The 14,923-nt window shown below is 39.3% G+C and overlaps 3 protein-coding genes across 3 annotated transcripts; 2 read left to right on the top strand and 1 right to left on the bottom strand.

The window, feature by feature from the left end:
• The first annotated feature begins 42 nt into the window (after positions 1–42).
• Positions 43–3,314, top strand: LOC115764541 (Golgi pH regulator). The gene is made up of 7 exons (XM_030707657.1): positions 43–335; positions 398–668; positions 729–954; positions 1,020–1,204; positions 1,263–1,444; positions 1,503–1,688; positions 1,747–3,314. The coding sequence occupies exons 1-7, from the start codon at positions 294–296 to the stop codon at positions 2,020–2,022; spliced, it is 1,368 nt and encodes a 455-aa protein (XP_030563517.1). The 5' UTR covers positions 43–293; the 3' UTR covers positions 2,023–3,314.
• Positions 3,315–7,869: 4,555 nt separating this feature from the next.
• Positions 7,870–8,639, bottom strand: LOC115760363. The gene has a single exon (XM_030701655.1). The coding sequence runs from the start codon at positions 8,543–8,545 to the stop codon at positions 7,919–7,921; it is 627 nt and encodes a 208-aa protein (XP_030557515.1). The 5' UTR covers positions 8,546–8,639; the 3' UTR covers positions 7,870–7,918.
• Positions 8,640–10,908: 2,269 nt separating this feature from the next.
• LOC115760368 lies at positions 10,909–11,555 on the top strand. Its single transcript, XM_030701665.1, has 2 exons — positions 10,909–11,011; positions 11,079–11,555. The coding sequence occupies exons 1-2, from the start codon at positions 10,924–10,926 to the stop codon at positions 11,480–11,482; spliced, it is 492 nt and encodes a 163-aa protein (XP_030557525.1). The 5' UTR covers positions 10,909–10,923; the 3' UTR covers positions 11,483–11,555.
• Positions 11,556–14,923: the final 3,368 nt, after the last annotated feature.

Below are 14,923 nucleotides of genomic sequence, written 5' to 3'. Positions count from 1 at the left end.
AAATTGGTCGATTCAAACATATTTTTAATTGTGGTTATTAGTTGTGTATTTTAGCTCGGGAGAGCGTGGCTTCGTCGATAGTTATCGATAAATGATTGACCGTCCAGCGTGCATTCTGGCAACGCTGCTGTGGCCATATCGGCGTTTTTGTTTATATTGTTTGTTGGCAATTTCCATTCAACGAACGCTGACGAACAGGACACACGCGATCTTTAACTAAGCAATGTCACTGCCCACGGAATTAAGCATAGCAACATTCACAACCAAAATATAAAAAATAGTGACTGCTTAAAATGGCGTTTCTGGCCGACTGTGTAATCGTGTTCGTCTCGCAGGCAAGCGGCTCAGTTTATACTACATTGACTATTATTACAAATTGGTATTTTCTCTGTTATAGATGCTTTTCTTTGCCGGCGGCTGGCTGTTCTTTAATAAGCAACTATTCAAGCACTATGAGATTCGTCACATATCCGTGCAGTTGATTTTCTCCTCAACATTTGCGCTGTCCATAACAATGTTTGAGCTCATTATATTTGAGATTATTGGCGTACTGGAATCAAGTTCTCGATATTTCCATTGGCGTCTGGGTCTGACGCTTCTGCTGTTCATGGTGACTGCAGTGATACCCGTATACATTTGTTACTCTGTGATACACAGCATTTCCTTCTGTACGTCAAAGATTTACTCTCAATAACGCTCTTTAAGATTTATTTACTTTCTTACCGCAGTTTCCGACAGATGGGTGCGCATTTTGACAACTCTCTGTTGGTTCGTCTTCCTCTACGGCCTTTGGCGCATTGGTGAGCCCTTTCCGCTGCTCAGCGCCTCACATGGCATTTTCACCATCGAACAGGGAGTGTCACGCATTAGCGTTATTGGTGTGACTGTTATGGCCATACTATCCGGCTTTGGTGCTGTCAATTATCCATACACCAGCATGACCTATTTTATCAAGTAGTCACCATCGCCCATACACAGCTGTGTTCTTATCAGCGTTAACGTTTATGTATTAATTGCAGGCCCGTTTCACGCAATGACATCATATGCTTCGAGCGGCGTCTGGCTCTCACTGTCGATATGTTGACGGCCAAGAAACGCCGCATTGCCATGGCCGTCTACAATCACAATAAACAGCATCCCACAAAACCAAGAATTTGGGATATGCTGACGTCAGCAGTGCATCGCACAACTAGCTCTGGAGAGGGTATAAAAAAAAACCATTGCTTTACATTGCGCTTTTAACAAAGTGTTATTTTTTGTAGACATTAATCAGCTTAAGCAGGAAGTTTACGGGCTGGAAGAGCTACAACGATCCGTCTTTCTCGAGCTGAGCTCACTAAAAAACATGGAGGAGCGTCAACGTTGGTCGCAAACACTGCAAGGAAAATACTTTAATGTTTTGGGGCATTTCTTCAGTGTCTATTGCGTCTATAAAATATTCATGGTTTGTAATCTGTTGTAGGAAAACTGTTGCAATATCTGAATTCCCTTCTCATTTTTAGTGCTGTATAAACATAATATTCGACCGCGTTGGCCGCAAGGATCCAGTGACGCGCGGCTTAGAAATCGCAGTGCACTGGTGTGGCTTTGATATAGATTTGGCTTTCTGGAATCAACATGTTTCCTTTCTTCTGGTTGGCTGTATTGTGGTTACATCCATACGTGGTCTGCTGCTAACACTAACAAAGGTAGGCATCGTATCGTATCGTGAATTCAAGAAATTTGTTAAATGTGTGTTTCTTGCAGTTCTTCTATCGCATTTCATCCAGCAAGTCAAGCAACATAATTGTGCTGATTTTGGGTCAAATTATGGGCATGTATTTTTGCTCCTCAGTTCTGCTGATGCGCATGAATATGCCAGCTGAGTATCGTGTGATTATCACTGAAGTGCTTGGCAATTTGCACTTCAACTTTTATCATCGTTGGTTCGATGTCATATTTCTGGTCAGCGCCCTGACCACCATAATTGTATTGTATTTGTCCCGCAAACCTGTCCGCGTTGACGATACTGATTTGCACTAAACCAAAAGTGGGGAGATCATGACAAGGTATGATAAGCTAGGCACAATTGATTGAGAATCAGTTAAGTACCATATTTAATGCAAGCTTTAAGTTATAAAGTTACATACATATATATAAATCCAAGTATACGCCAGTGTGTATACGTATGTTTGACTAAGTATCTTAAGAATACATAGCGCAAAAATCAAAGTTATATCAACTTAAGTAAATTGAAGCAATGAGCTGTTTTAATATTTAAAATAATTATTTTGTATTAAGGTTATGTTCCACGATAAAAGCTTCCAAACAGCATACCCAGTATTTTCAAAACGCATGCGCCTAAAGCATGCAGCCAAAAGCTAACAATAAGGCAGGACAAAAGCTCAAAATGGTTTGGGTTGTCATGTTACAAGTGTCCTGTTTGGGCTCAAGGTTGGCTCAAAGCTGAGTTTCTTTCAGCCATTTTATCTCAAATGTTCCATTTGCAATGTTTCATGTTATTTTCATAGATTTAAAATAGCTATGTAATTGTTTAAGGTAAACTGTTTAGAAATATTGGGTAACTTGGTGAATCCGTAAGAGTAAGGTAGTCTGCTATTAGGAGCTAGGGCAGTTCTAGATTTGCTTTTTGTACTTACAAAATGGTTTTACCAGAATTATTTCAATATAGACATTTAGTTTTTCAATTTTTTTGGTTTGTAATAAAAAATGCATAGTTTTTGAGATTAGAGATTCTGTTAAGAAATCCTCCCAAATTATATCACGTAGAGATTTAACTACTTGGCTAACTCTTGAAATCATTTGGAGGACAGTCGCAAATATTGAGAAACTCAATGAAGGCTGTTGCGAATTTTAGAAATGCACAATGCGTGTCAATCCACTTTACCGACGGGCTATTGGGCCAATCGAAGATAAAACGTCATGAAATCATTGCGGCAGCAAAATACTCAGCCAAAAGCATTTAAGTGCCAGAGTGAATAAATAATGGAACAAAAATGATTGAAGGGTGTCCAAAATGTCACCGTTTTAGCTGCAGCCCCCTACAAATGTTGAGCACAAGCGCAGCCCACTGGCAACTAACGCGATTTAATCAGCTGTAAATCCGATTAGCTGTTTACAAAACATGAGACTAAAACCATCGTCCGAAGAAGAAAAGCTGGAGATGTACATCCTAGAGAAGTTTATGTCTTAAGTCATCTATAAAGTACGAGAATCAATATGTCAAAATTTACATGTGATTATCATAATTTAGTGGTAAATTTTTTAAATTTTCATCTATAAAGTACGGGAATGAATATGTCAAAATTTACATATGATTATCATATTTTAGTAGTTACTTTTCTAAGAGGATAAGCTTAATGTTACTCAATAATGTGGCTTTAAACCGTTTCAGTTGCCGTCACGCTCCCATCGCTAGGCGGTGCGGCGCAGTCATGCAACGTTTGTGGCATGTATCGCAGACGGTTTACCTTATCGATTTCATCGATTAGTGATTGATAATGTGTTTGGCCTGCTTTTAGGCTGCTATTGTTGTTGTTGTTGCAGCTAACCTCATAGGCCATTATGCTAATTTGTTACCCAATTGATTTGAATTTCGTTTACGTTGCGTATACGCGCCATATGCTGTGCCATAATTAATTCCTTGTGCCCCAGCCGGCTAATTAGCATAAACTTAATTAATTTCCTTGTTGGGCCTTGGGACTTTGTCGCTCAGCTGATTGACAATTGCAAGTTCATGCCACAATTCAGGCTGACGCGGCGGCAACTAAGCCGCAAATCGTAGTCAATTGCAAAGTGCCTCCCTCCGCCCTCCCCTATGAATTCGCCTTGACACTCAGAGATCTCGGCACGGGCACATTGCTGGCGCGCGTATTTAGCATATCTTCAGTGTCACATTCGACCTTTGTTGTGCATTCATGGAGCACACATGTGCGCGTCAGATTCGCACCTGACTTAAGGCCATGGCAGCAACAACAGCACCAAAAACAAAATCTCCAGCAACCTTCAATCGTGTGCTGTTCCTGTCATTGTCACCGCTGGCTCCGGGACATGGCAACGATATTAGCATATAAGAAATCCGCTTCGATTCCCGGAGATATTGTGACACTCCTTGAGCCAATTATGCGGTACATTTCCCCGAATCCTATGTGACATAGATGAATTGGATAGGAAGCTGATATGTAAGATAAGATAGAGAGGAGTAGCATATTAAAGATAAACAAAATATTCTAAGAAGCATGTGAAAATTATACTTATTGTAGGAAATGTATCAGAAAAAAACTGTAAAAAAGTGAGGGCTGTTTTTGGCACACCGAAGTCTAAATAACCTTGGGGACATTTGGTTTAGAACTGCTTTTGCACAAATGCTTTATTTTTAATCAATTGTTAAGGAGCTAAGAATGTTTAATACAATATATGATATCGAGCAACTTTTATTCGACACGTCACTTTTCGTAAAAAGTTTAAATTCTCTCAATAAGGGCGTTTGGTCATACACGATATTTGTAAATATTTTGAAGTAGTAATATATTCTGAAATTTAACCGACTGTTGACATCAGTTTCATTAACAGATAATGTTAAGCTTACGCAAACGATCTTTATGCAATTTAATACATACACATGCACGAAGTGTCGCTCTTTCCGAATTCTGTTAATGCCAAGACCTTTTAATCTTACGTTATGTTAATGACACAATCAGAGATAAGGAAAGCGCTTCGATGCAAGAAAGGGTATATAGACCTTTACTCACCAGCAAAACTTTACGCTAAACAATAAATAAGTAATCTTAAATATGGGAATTTCAATGTTTAACAAAAAATATTTTGTAATCTTACCTTACTTATTCTAATTAAAGTCTTAAATAGCTCAATACCCTGTTAAATTTACTTTATATTCTATGTTTTCAACACATGACTTCTGATTAGCTAATGGATGTCGTTTGGCATTCCAGAATTAACCACTTTCCTAGCTGCTCTAATGAACACCGTTTGCTATCCATTAACCTTTAGCTTGCATTTTAGCCTCATTATAGTAAACCTCATCGATTGGTATGTACGGTCCGTTTCTAATTAAGTTCTTTCTGCTCCCCTGGGCAGCAGCAGGTGCGCACGTCTCATTAGCGTGGCCTGCACATAATTAACGCCACAGAGGCAAAATACAACGCAAATGCAACATCTGAGCAATCAGAGCATTTGAAATTATGACATTGATTACGAGATGAAAGCCATAAGTGCCCCATAGCCGTAGGAACAGTGCAAATAAATATAGATTCCCAGTTCGTGGTCAATACACAAAGGAAATGAAAACGCCTAAAAGCGCGCTTCATTAGGCTCGATGTGATGGCGATAAGGGGAGAGAAAAATATTGACCCGTAGAGTTCCAATCAGGTAAAAATAATATGAGCCGACATTTGTTGTCCTTCAGTCTTTAATTTAACATGGGCCATGGCTATCACAGACTATTATTCTTGACCAAATTTCAGACGATATATTTGCCAACTCAGTACGAATGCTGACGCAGCATGACGGTTTAAGCTTCAGCATAACAAATATATCTTTATAAATATATCTGTTTGTATATGGACATGTGCATTTTCTATGTAGATTGCCAATCAAATTATTTGAAATATAAAATATTTAAATGCGCTGCAGCCACTCTGGGCAGTCGGTTTTGGCTAGTACAGGGTGTTTCGTTAAATGAAGGGCCACTTTGCGTGATTGTTGCTCAAGTGACCACCCTGTATGACCCTGTCTCTGCTCGTGTATGTAGAGATTTTACCTTTTTTGTAGCTTCCACTTAAATATATGAGCATCCATATACAATTCTATGCATGTGCGGAGCATGTGCAGCTTCCCAGCTGGACCCAGCTGTACCGAATCATGGTTGTTAATAATGCTGATGATGAGCCTGCTGCTGTTGTTGCTGCTGCTGTTGGGTAGGCGTTGCCTGTTGTCCGTGTATTGATGAGAACTCAATAATTCAATGCAGCTGCTTGGGCAGTCATTAAAGGCAGTGGGCAAAGGGAATGTTCGACTGGTAGAAAAACGACTCGAGTGGCATGCTCGGATATGCGAATAACTACATCGAAAGGTCGCTTATAATATGGTTATGCATGCTTTTAGGCGCACAAGGCCATGCCCCTAGCGAGTGCCAGTGTGGCCAGTTAAAATGCTGCTTCTCGTATGCTCTGCTATTAAATTTATCGCTGCACAGCAACAGCTGTACTGCGACACGCCCACAAAAGGGCAACTTCAGTTGTTTATTATGCATGCATGTGGTGCCACACACACACATACATACAGAGACCACAGTGCACAGCATCCTCGCTTTTAAACTGTGCCAAGATTATTGCTCTATTTTGCGCTTCAATGATTTTGTGCGCCCCTTCACAGCTTGGCAAAGTCTAATACATTTGAATCGATGTGAAGGTATTTGTATGTGTGTGAGTGTGAAAAAGCGTCATAAAAGTGTCATAAATGTTGATAAGACATGTTTGTCAGGCGCCTTTCCAGCACCTGCTCACCTGATTGTTCAAAGACTTGCGGGCATAGGGAACCTGCTGTCGTTTGCCAATTTGCTTGGGCTGATGATAAATGCATAGCCTGGCATTATACAGATTGTTTTATTAGTTATAAGCGAAAGCTTGCATAAAATAGCATGCTTGCTAGTTTAGTGCGCATAAAATTGTGTGGATTTGTGATTTACTCAACAATTGTTAAGCCTATTACAGCCAGCCGTATTTCTCAGCTCTAATCGAGCATGACTTGGTAGCTATGCAAGAGTATTTACTACAGCGAACGATTATTTAAGTTAATAATAATAACAACAATAAAAATGCAAAAGCGCTTCGTTACCTTTGCTTAAGCCGCTAACAGCTACTGTCTGAGCTCATTTATATCAAATTGTGACAGCCATTTGCAGCAGGGCCAACACGCATGATTGCACTGGTCAGTGGCCATTTGTTACCAGCAGAAGGCCGCATCTGCCACTGTCACTGATGGCCTCAATCAAAGCTCTCATATGCAGTGATGTGGCCTGTCAACGCCACGCAATGGACAAGCTGATGAACCCCCCCGCAGGACTTCCGCTACATTGTGTCCACCTCCTCAGCAGGCAGCCAACTCTTTTGTCTTTCAGGCGGAATGTGCCGCGGTGCCATCGACAGCTATGAGTGCGCAAATTATGGAAATGAAATTGGCTTTTGGCCTTACAGTCGAGTCGAATCGAGCTCATGACCATTCGGTGGTGTTCAAGCAATCAAAAATATAGCCAACTTATGATTATGTAAAGATGGGCATGATATGAAAATATGAAACTATTAAAGACAGTTAAACAAATAAAGAAAAGAGAGCTTTTTATGAACGTGACCGACTGGGAGATACCATTTACCATTCAAAATCAATATAAGCTGTTTAGCTAATTTAATTCAATTAAATACTTAAATCTTTGGCTTAAAAGGAAGCGTCCGTAGTCTTGATAAATAATATTGTTACTTTATAAAAGAGCTCTCTCTTCCAAACAGTCCACCTTGTATTGGATACAGGGTAACATGAGGTCTAGCACGCTAAAACATTTTGAATACATAAAGAAGTGTGGCAACGAAGTTGTATGAAAGTAAGTGAAGACATTTAGAATGGGCTATAATATAAATTGCGATAATAACGAGACAAATTGGATTATATTATGTTAAGCAATTGGTGTAACAAGCCAAAAGCTGTGGTAGGTCAACTAAACTTTTACAAGGGAACGTTGACATGTCGGTCACAGCTGAAAATGTTCAACAAAAACTCTTGTCAGCACGGCGTATGCATGATATGCGGTTGTCCAACTTTCAGATGAAAATGCAAGCACATAAACAACTTTGCATAGAAAACGTTTTTAATTTTTACACAACTCTGACCCAAAGGTAATACAAAATTAGTTAAGAAAGAACAAATTTAAATGCTCGCCTAGGTTGTGAACATTGCGAAGCTCCTCGTCGGGCTCATCGGCGAACAGGTGGAGAATGACACCGCAGCGTACACATCGGACTAGCACGTTGGCCAATACCAGCATCTTGAAGAAGACGGCCATGCCTATCTTGCTGTACATGCAATCGGTATGTATCTCGTCGTTCAGTATAATCCGCATCAGATCCAGTCCTATGGAGTACATGCTTGCCAGCCAGCAGAAGCTGAAGAGCAGCAGGTAGGGGCCAAAGTATAGCAACATGCGCTTATTGTAGGGTATCTTGCCGCCGTCCCGTATGTTATCCCGCGTGTTGCAGAAGTTGCAGCGACTGCACTGGTAGAGCCGGAACAGCACCATGAGCATCACCAGAACTACGTAGCATTGCGTCTGGGCATCAAATGTGAGGATCGATGCGTAGGTTATCCAAAATTTGAGATGCTGCACCCAAAAGAACCACTTCGAATGCTCGTTCACCACCGGCACCACAGCCGCCGCATGAAGCATTATCCACAGATACGACAATGACAGAAAGCAGCGCAGCAAACACATCATGAATCGCGTGTACTTCCAGCTTTTGTACAGCTGATGTGGCATCCTTGCAGAATAATAACTGCTTCAACAACCAACTTTATATTTAAAAACAAACCTATTCTTCGTTTCGTTGGTATACTAGACACAAATACAGATATAAATACAAAGGCCTACTATCGATAGTTTTGAATGATTATTTTCTTGGGTATACTACATACATAGCCAGAAAAAATCATCACAACTGATAAATGGCATAGAATTCCAGTTGTCCGTTAAGCATATGCAACATTTTCTGGAAGTTAGATGGAATTGTGCAGAGTTTAAGCAACAAATGCGGTGTTATTGATCCGTGTATATAAGCTCAAACCTACATTTATATATATGCATGTACATAGAGAAACACATTGCGTATACGCGATGTGTACAGGTGTTCATTATTGCTTATATTTGTTTCTTCATGATTTTTTTTGTGGGTCAAATGAATTCCTTTTCTATTCTATGCTGCAGGTGCTTGGTAAAAATAAAAACACAGTCTGTGGTATTTTTTTGTTATGTGTGAAATCAAAGCGACCGCATTTATTGAGTTATGAGCAATTTGTTTGCTTCAGGGCCTTTTGATGTTAAATGGCTTAAAACGAAAAACAGTTAACATTATTTGATACAGGACACACTAAAATTAAATATTAAACAAACCCTGACAAATCAATATATTTTTTATATATTGCAGCGAATATACGATTATATATGTGAAGCATTATATGCATGAATATTTGGTTCAGTTCGAAAGTAAAAATGAAACTATATTATTTGGCCTTGGTCATCGTTATAATCATCGCACACCGTGGGGCCAAGTGTCCCAATGGTAAGGAGTGGAATAACATATCAAAAAAATGTATAAAATATTATTTGGGCACATAATCACGTAGTGGCCACATTTCGCCTCGAAATGATAATAAAATGTAATAAACACAAGAAACGCATTTATAACTGAATACAAAAAGGTGCGAGTCGACTATTAAGCGGAATGACAACTAATTTTTGGGTTAATCCACACAACAAAGCAACAGAGCACAACTCTCATTTATAACATTTAAAGACAAAAAGCATAAACACATAAAAAGGGCCACAAAATAGAATGAACAACATGAAAAATTAAACGCCATTTTGTGATGCCCGGAAAGTGCCAACGGGTTTTCCTTTTTTTTTGTTTTTTTATAATATTACAGACGATGTCCTTGATAGTGTATGAAGCAACCTAACGGTATAAATGTTGCCAACTTGTCACAGCGCAGCGCATTCTACGGCTTTGTCCTTACGATTAATCCTTTGTCAGAGACGATAAAGTGTTCAATACGCCGTCCTCGGCCGATTCTTATAAATACAAATGGTGCGTTATTAGGACCCTCAGTTGTCTCTCCATCAAAAGTTATATGAACTTCGAGCGGACAGCAAATGGAGGAAGAAAAAAGCAAAAGGTTCACTTCTTTTTTGGCCAAGACTCACTGGAATTTCTCATCGGAATCTTGATTACCGACAGTATAAATTGTGTGTCGCCGGCACGACTTTAAGTTTTCTTCATAAACGAAAACCACCACAAAATAGGACTTTCTTGTGGAATGTTCAAGAGTGTTTCGCTGTGGGCTGCTGCACTGCGACACGCAATGTCAAATCCTTATGAAATTCAATCAAAACCTCAAGTTCTGAAGGTGTAGTATCCTTATTAAATTGGTCGAAATCGCGTTAAAATCCATTTTAGGAATCGATTTACTTCACTCCACTGGCATTTATTGTTGCATAAAAAATAGACATTAATAAAAATAAATGTATGTAAACAACAAAAATAAACGTCCCGTCTGTCAAAATATGCAGCAATAAAATTGTACAACATCACGTATACACAATCAATTGTAAATGGCCGACGCAGACATTGGCGCAACAAATTCAAATTTATTCATTTTAGTTTTATTATTATTATTATTTGAATACTTCCGCCATGCTTCAGCCATGCGCAAATTAAACAATAGACCGCGGCAAGCTGTGGCTAGGTGAGAGTAACGATAATTACTGCCATGTGGCACTACCAACTGGCCAGCCCATTGATCTCGTGCATATTTAAGAAAAAAACTGAAAAAATCAGCAAACTTAATTAAATAACATTCATTATAACTATGCGGTTGTAATGGTTGTTATTCGAAGCAATTCACAAGGAGGCAGGAAGTTGGAACGGAAGGTCAGTTTGTCGTAGTTGTCTGCAAACTCCACCTAACACTTTTAGGCCGAAAGGCCAACAGCTTATATGTCTCTCTTCAATTATTTCTCGGTTTTAGAAAATTGCCAAAGCAAATTGTGCAATTAACCCGTAGCTATATCGAATGAGGCAAAATAATTTATGTTATAGTTCAACATTTTGCATAAGGCACTTAGTTCTAAAAGCAATCAAAATGAAGCAACTTCTTCAAGTTATCAATTTATTCCTACTGCTCGTCCTGGTAACGAGCCAAAAGGAAGACGAGCCCAAAAAATGTCCACGTCAGTAGAAAATATTTAATTTTATTTAATTAATCAAACAACTTTTTGCTTGCCGTTCTCTAAATAGCTGGCCAGGAGCTGTTAGGTAAGAGTTGCGTAAAATTTCGCATTCTTGTATCTGGTAACAAGGAGTCTTTGACCAAGGTAAATGGAGAAAATAAGCATGTCTGCTTAGAGGGTTTCATTTGGCTAGAAAGTAAAAACGCTTGCGCAAACAAACCTAGAGTTTGTACAGATGAGCTCTGTAAATCGAATACAAGCTCCGCAGTTCCAAAGGAATGTCCACCGACCCGCCGGTGGAACAAAGAGCTCCAAAAGTGTGTACCCAAGAAATTAGTAACGGCCTTTGGGAACACAACTGCAAAAGCGAATGCCAATAAAACAACATCAGGGACCAAAAAGAAAGAAGTAGTGGCACGTGCACGTCATGTGGGCCAGTTGCTGGAGCAACCGATAGTTACTAATATGTGAAAAATATATTTTGTATCAAGCACGAATTAAACTATAAAATAGGGTATAATAAAAAGTTAACTGCAATACCGAAGAACATTGGTCATTAATTTGGTTTACGTGATAAACCACAGCCTGGCCTTAATATTCGGTCTCTGCAGCTGCTTTCTATATCTATCAATGCCGGATAATTGGTTCATCTTGTTTTGTGAATTTGTAAATAATTTATTTATACATTTTAGAACTTTGCCTATTCAGAATATTGTTTTGTCAGCAACTGAAAACAAATTTTGCAAAAACATTTAAAAATATTCAAAAAAAGTTGATGAACTATTGTGACAAGTTTTGGTATGTTTTTTTAAGGCTCATGATGTGATGTCGGGCTTGGTAGAAAGCAGAAGTAGGCTTTCAAAACTGTACCGATTTTTGGCATTGAACTTAAATGATTTCATATTAACGTATTGGACTTAAGCTATTGTTTTTTTATAATTCAGCTAAGAATGTGATTTACTTAAAGTTTGGTTGTAATAAAATATCACCAAAAGAAATAAATAAACTTGTAATTGGCCTTGGATGTCAGCTTAAGCCTTGCATCAACTGCTACAAGAAATGTGCAAAGAAGAAATGTCAGGATTAAAACTTAACTGAAAGAAAAAAATAACAAGACACGAAAAAATAGTTATCTTGGGGGCTGCCTAAGATTGTATATACTTGCAGATTTGTATATATTTATATATTATATATTTGTGTATCCAGCAAAACAAAAGCTAAATCATTTGCCAAGTAAATTAATCATAAATGGTCAGATTTCTGTTAGATATCTTACCATTAAGCTCGTATTTAAGAATGAAAGTAGAGTTGTAATTTTGTGAATTTGATTCGTTGGTTAAGATAACTTGTCCTCTGTCGCACACATATTTAGTATACCCTTCTTATCCAAGCCAATGGGTATAGCATATATATAAGCTAAATCAAAAAGTTCAAAATACTCATGCTTATATAAAATGTAGCCGCGGGCACTGCTGACGGGTGGGCAACATAATGAACGAACGTGGGGCAAATTGTTTGCGAGGCAAAGTGTCATGGCAGTTGGCCAACAAATTTCGTATACGCCACGCTCGCCGCTAGCAAGCCAGTGTCAACTGAACTGCGACAAGCGGGACGCTCAAAAAGACAGCCAAAGGACAGCTGTCGTCCATGGTGCGGCCAAAACAAATGAAGTTGAATTGCGCAATTGCAGCGAGTGCCCGAATTGCAATTGTCGCTAGCCTACAATAATCACTCGAGCGCGTTCCACAAAATACTTTCTACCGAAATACGCCCACATTTCGGGGAATGGTTGTCAATAATGAATGAGTGCCCTTTGTTGGTTTCGGTCTCAGTTACCAGTGAGAGCTTCCAGGAACCCGTAATCAATAAGGACAACTTGCATTTGCCATTTTAATGCGCTCAAGTGCGCCGTTTACAGTTAAACGGATCGCAGCCCCCTTCCCCCTCCCACCACTCTTCAAAAATGGTGTCCTTGTAAGCTTACGAGTGTGTGTGTTTGTCTGTGCATGCGTCTGTGTCGGCGCACTCGTTGGCATATTTTGCGGTTAAAATCCACACAAAAGGTGTGAAAAGCAGCAGCCGGCGTGCGGCTCTTTTGATTGGATGCTGTTGCTTATTTGGCACGGATTTCATTTGCCTTCCGTTCGCCCCACCCAGCATCAGCTGAAAAGTGGTTTTTAGAAATTGAAAGTTGATGTGTGTTGCAACTGCAAATGTGCGATAAATGTAGAGTGCAGCTGCCATTGAGAGCTACGAAACAGGTAAATGACAGCGTGAATATCCCACATACACACGGCCATTTAAAGGTCTAAATAGCTGTTAAAATGGAATATTTAAAAATAATTGAATAATGGTAAATTTATATGTGTATAGGGTATGTAAAGGGTGTTTTTAATATCACCGCCCTATTGTGCTAGAAATTCCTGGAAACTACAGAAACTAATCGAACCTCTTAGACTTAAGGCTCGTTTAAAGGGAAGACTGCCGTTTTCTGTAAGAAACCTGTCAAAGCTATCCTTGAGTTAAGTAGCACGTTTGTGTCACATTTTTGTTAACTGGGTCGTGCCAATTGCCCCAACATTTTCTGGCATATATGATAATATATATAGGGAAATTAATGTTATTGTATACGAAGTCTAATGTTAATATCTTACTCTTATCTCTTATCTGTACAACAACAGCTTCCACGAAAATAGAATTAAATATGCCCAAAGCACAAATATTTGTCAGAGCTGATCGCATATGAGGGGACGCATTGCTCACTTAGACACCGCTCTTTTGTGTATTCTATGAGCACCCCTACAACGTTTTGTTTTTAGGGCCTCATAAATTGCGCATACGCCAAGCTGCACACAGGCAAGCCAGACACAGGCAGATAGCTTACATTTTTTTTGTTGCTGCTTCTTCTTTTGTTTTTCGCGTGGAGACGGAAGCGCATAAATTTACCGTTGAAATATTTGTGAGCCGTGAAAAAGTCAGTGAAAAAATACAAAAAGTTTACTGAATGCCAAACGTGCACCGCCGTAGCACTTTGGCCTGTCCTCTGGTGGATAAAGAGGAGTGCTGGGAGCTCAAATTGACATGCAATTGCAATGGCATGCAAATTGCCGCTGCCTCGTGCCATTCTCCGTTCTGCTTCTTTTGACTGTGGCAAGTTCAATTTGGTAGTCACACCTACGTCATGTGGCACTTGTCCAATTTTGATACGTCCCCGCGGTCCTGTGCATTTTATGCACTTTTTGGTTTACTATATCCTGATGTAGGGTATTTTCATTGTGTCACCAAATGTGTAACTAATGAGTCGATACTCACTACAAAGAGTCGAAATAAGCTCTCTGTTTCTACTTAAACTAGTTTGTACGGATTCGGCCGGGTGGAATCTCCGTATCATATAGCTGCTATAGGCATGATAGCTCAAATATGAAGTTCTTGCTTAAGATATATTTACTCAATTCTTAACAAGTTTTTACAGGTAAGAAATAGGTAAGAAAAATCGCTTGACAAACGATTTCTGTGTGAAAAGCGGATCTTTCTTTCAGCATATCTTGACCAAAGTAAGCAGTTAACAACTTCGTTATTCTTGTAACATATCTGCAAGTCCGTATCGGATCGGATCGGATCGGACAATAGGAAAAGCCCGTCTGAAATAAAGATTTGTATAAGTTCACGTCCAAGCAAGGGAATTTGATCTTCGGCTTGCGAATGATATTCGTTATTTCTTAATCTTTTTTGGATTTTGCTTTTGCCGCCAGCCTTGTCCCTGGTGCCGCTTTGTTCGCTCACAACTTAAATATTTGAAAAATTGTCATTTATTGCCAAAATGCTGAGCAGTTTCTTAAAGCACTTTAACTTGGACGTCTGAGTGGCTTGTCTTGCCACAGTTTACATCTACAAAATGTTCACAGATGCCAG

Source organism: Drosophila novamexicana, unplaced genomic scaffold (genome assembly GCF_003285875.2).
Source record: "Drosophila novamexicana strain 15010-1031.04,08,12 unplaced genomic scaffold, DnovRS2.1 tig00000008-arrow-pilon, whole genome shotgun sequence".
Classification (NCBI taxonomy): Eukaryota; Metazoa; Arthropoda; class Insecta; order Diptera; family Drosophilidae; genus Drosophila; species Drosophila novamexicana.
Note: the sequence above shows the minus strand (reverse complement) of the source record. Positions and strands in the feature narration are given on the sequence as shown.